Source organism: Alnus glutinosa, chromosome 10 (genome assembly GCF_958979055.1).
Source record: "Alnus glutinosa chromosome 10, dhAlnGlut1.1, whole genome shotgun sequence".
In the NCBI taxonomy this organism is placed as follows: domain Eukaryota; kingdom Viridiplantae; phylum Streptophyta; class Magnoliopsida; order Fagales; family Betulaceae; genus Alnus; species Alnus glutinosa.
The window spans coordinates 11,127,959-11,132,406 of record NC_084895.1 but is presented as its reverse complement, the minus strand read 5'-3'; the positions used below and the strand labels follow the sequence as shown (position 1 = coordinate 11,132,406).

Genomic DNA, 4,448 nt, shown 5'->3' with positions numbered 1-4,448 from the left:
TATTATAAGCAAATTCAACTAATGGCAAATAGCGTATCCAACTCCCTTTAAAATCCAACACACACAACCTAAGCATATCCTCGAGAGTTTGAATGGTTCTCTCGGATTGGCCGTCGGTTTGCTGATGGTAAGCTGTGCTAAAATTCAGCTTAGTCCTCATAGCACTCTGCAATTTCTCCCAAAATCTTGAAGTGAACCGTGGATCACGATTCGACACAATGGAGATAGGCACTCCATGCAACCTGACAATCTCCCGCACATATAACTCTGCTAGCTTGTCTATTGAGTCTGTAACTTTGATAAGGAGGAAATGGGCACACTTCATCAATCTGTCAATAATGACCCATATAACATCTTGTCTGCTTGGTGCTTTTGGAAGACCAACGAAAAAATCCATAACAATTTGGTCTCATTTCCATGTAGGCACTTCAAGTGGCTTAAGTAACCCTACAGGTCTCTGATGTTCGGCTTTCACAAGCTGGTAGAGATGACACTGTGCAACTCAACAATATCCCTTTTCATACCACACCACCAAAACTTCTTTTTCAGATCCTGATACATTTTGTTATTGTCTGGGTGAACAATATATCGTGTCAGATGAGCTTCATCAAGGATGTCTCTCCTAAACTTAGCATCATTAGGGATAACTGTCCTCCCACTGCTTGTCTTCAACATTCCCTCACCTGTGAGATAGAATCCAGTTGCTTCATCACGGCGGGTCCTATCAATGAGATCCTACAGCTCAAGATCATCTTCTTGCTCGAGTCTGATTCTGTCCAAACTATGCGGTTGTACTACAAGTGCTGCCATAATAAGAGGACCACCTGTCATTACCTTATCAATCTGCACCATGGCGAACTGCTGTGACAGTTGGTCCATAAGCTCCTCAGGATTAGTCTTATCATCACGAGACTTTCTGCTCAACGCGTCTACAACTACATTGGCTTTAGCAGGGTCATAGAATATCTTGTTGTCATAGTCTTTCAACACTTCAAGCCATCTGCGCTGCCTCATGTTTAAGTCTCTTTGAGTGAAAATGTACTTGAGACTCTGGTGATCAGTGTGAATTTTGCACTCTTCACCATAGAGGCAGTGCCTCCATATTTTAAGTGCATAGACAATTGCTGCTAACTCCAAGTCATGAGTAGGGTAGTTCTTCTCATGTTCTTTCAGCTGTCTTTAGGCATAGGCTACCACTCGGTCCTGTTGCATAAGCACGCATCCCAATCCCTTCTTGGATGCATTTGTATACACGACATACCCAACAGACTCCATAGGCAGTGTAAGTACAGGTGCTGTAACTAGTCTGCGCTTCAGCTCTTGGAACCTTGCTTCGCATGTATCACTCCAAATAAATGGAGCATTCTTCTTTGTGAGGGTAGTGAATGGCCCTGACAATGAAGAGAACCCCTCAATAAATCTCTTGTAATAACTTGCTAAGCCCAAGAAGCTACGGATCTCTCGCAAGCTCGTAGGCCGTTCCCACTCAACCACGGCTTGCACTTTTGCTGGATCCACTGTAAGTCCATTCTTGCTCGCAACATGACCCAAGAATGACACTTCTTCAAGCCAAAACTCGCACTTCTTCAATTTAGCAAACAACTTCTTTTCTCCTAGCTTCCCCGTTACTGTCTTCAAGTGTACCTCATGTTCGACATGATTAGTCGAGTAGACTAATATGTCTTCAATGAAAACCACTACAAAAGAATCCAAATACTCATGGAATACTCGATTCATCAAGTCCATAAACACTGACGGTGCATTTGTTAATCCGAATGGCATCACTAAGAAATTGTAATCGCCATACCGTGTTCGGATTGCTGTCTTTGGAATGTCTTTTTCTCGTACCCTGAGCTGATGGTACCCCGAAAGCAGATCTATCTTCGAGAATACCGAAGCTCCCTTGAGTTAATCGAACAAGTCGTCGATCCTTGGTAAGGGATACTTGTTTTTAACCGTCACCCTGTTCAACTCACGGTAATCTATGCACATCTGCATAGACCCATCCTTCTTCTTCACAAACAAAACCGGCGCTCCCCACGAAGATACACTAGGCCGAATGAAACCTTGATCAAGCAACTCTTGAAGCTGCTTTTTCAATTCGCTCAACTCAGTCGGAGCCATACGATAGGGTGCCTTGTCGATAGGCTGAGTCCTCGGTATCAGGTTGACAAAGAACTCAACTTCTCGATCAGGAGGCAGTCCCGTGATTTCTGAAAAAAAAAATCCGGATAATTGCATACCACCGGAATGTCTTCCAATTTCACCCTGGCTTCAGGCTTGGCTTGAACATAAGCCAAATAAGCTTGTGCACCCTCTCTGACCCTCTTAATTGCTTGGACGGCAAAGAGAAGTGGCGGAGTCGCTCGCACTCTAGACCCTTGGAACTTGAACTCTTCCATTCCATAAGGTCGGAATGTGACTTCCTTCCTATGGAAATCAATGTTAGCTTTGTACTCCAATAGCCAATCCATGCCAAGAATGACATCGAAGCCCAACATGCTGAATACTGCTAGCTTTGCTGGCAAGGTTCTCCCTTCAACTACAATAGGACAGTTGTCCACACATTTTTTACAAGTAATGGTGTCGCCAACAGGAGTGGTCACACATATATTCTATTCTAATGGCTCAATACTCAATTTACACAACTTCACATATGATAAGGAGATAAATGAGTGCGTAGCACCCGAATCAAACAACACACAAACAACACTACCAAAAAAAGGAATTGTACCTGTGACTACGCCGATAATATTATCCTCAGCAATGACATTGTCTGGTGTGAGTGCAAACACCCTTGCTGGAGCTGTCTGCCTTGGCTGATTGACGCTTGTCTGTGACTCTTGTCCTTTTCCCATACTTGCTTGTGGACATTCCCTTATAAAGTGGCCGGTCTTGCCACACTTAAAGCACACTTTCATTCCCAGTTTACATTTTCCCCTATGCAGCCTCCCGCATTTGCTACACTGAGGGTAATTGCCACTACCCTGACTACCAGAAGTGTCCCTACTCACAATAGGCCCAGCACTGCTACTTGTAACATGTCTTTTGGATGGGGGTGAGGGAGGTGCCCCTAAAGACATTGACTGCTTCCTATTTACAAAGTCAGCAATCGCATTTTTAATTCCCTTATCGACCATAGTGGCCATGTGCACCATATCAGCATAGTCGGTGACCTTGAAGCAGATAACCCTTTCAAGGATTTGTGGTGACAAGCCATCACGAAACCTCTCAATCTTGGTCTCTTCATCGGGGATGAAGCGTGGAGCATACCTCGAAAGTTTAAGGAACTTAGCCGAATACTGTTCAACTGACATAGCCCCTTGATTTAAATCTTGAAATTCTCGCGCACATTGTTGTCGATGTGCTTGAGGGAAAAAGCAATCATTAAACTTCTTCTTGAAGCGTTCCCATGTGATAGGAACTCCGCGACCCAACTCTTCTATGAGCAGAGTCTTTGTAGCCTTCCACCAGTGACGGGCTTCACCCTTAAGTGACAGCCCTGCGTAATTGACCCTCTGATCTTTCGTGCAACAGAGTTTATCAGCTAGGTCTTCAAAAGATGTGATCCATTTATCAGCTTCAAGTGGTCCCTTACTCCCATTAAACACATGGGGATTGTGTTTAAAGAAAGCGATGGAGGAACAACCAATGGCATCAACATTCTCTACTTGCCCGGTATGGCGGCTATCAAAGCTGCCACAAATTGCCCCAAATCCGGCATGGGTGGAGGAAGAGGCGGAGGAAAAGGTGGAGGTGGTGGAGGAGGAGGTGGAGGTGCTTCACCACCACTTCCATGTACCGATTCTTCATCTCTATAAGGACGTGGAGGCTTACTTTGCCTAGGCGGCATATTCTTGTCTGCACAATGAAATGCCACATAAACAACATCGTGCAAGGAATATTAAACACATCATAATATCCATACAATGCACACAAGAATCCTAAAATTTTCTTTTATCTGTGCTACAGCTTTTTGGATCCTAAGGCTCTTTCGTTACTCTTAGACTCTAACACAACCCTAGGTTTCTGCTTATTCTCTCAGCCAACAAATGGAACATGCCCCATAACATGTACCTGATAATCAGAGTTATATCTAATAGCAGAAAACATAATGATACCATCATAATTTTAGCGGAAAAGTACAACTAAAACATAACATGTTGATTTTACAAAAGAGCATACACATGTCTATCTGTTTAAGGCTTAACGTAATTACATCATATAACAAAAGAATGGCATATACAAAAGAATACGTGACACTCACGTCACAAGCCATATACAAAATAAACCAAAAGAGAGGACACCATAGTCCAACCCATTACAACTGTCACGGTGTGCCTCAGTCGTAATATTCCGATATAACGCTACTGGATCGTCATCTAACTCTGGAGCACCTGGAGCCAAAGGAGCAGTATCTATACGGTTGTGGGGGTAGCCACATCCGT

General features: G+C 43.7%; 1 protein-coding gene across 1 annotated transcript; it reads right to left on the bottom strand.

The window, feature by feature from the left end:
• Positions 1-1,179: 1,179 nt before the first annotated feature.
• Positions 1,180-3,853, bottom strand: LOC133879031 (uncharacterized). The gene is made up of 5 exons (XM_062317582.1): positions 3,676-3,853; positions 2,735-3,553; positions 2,244-2,542; positions 1,963-2,148; positions 1,180-1,881 (listed from the first exon to the last, which is right to left on the bottom strand). Exons 1-5 carry the CDS (start codon positions 3,851-3,853, stop codon positions 1,180-1,182), a joined length of 2,184 nt encoding a protein of 727 aa, XP_062173566.1.
• Positions 3,854-4,448: the final 595 nt, after the last annotated feature.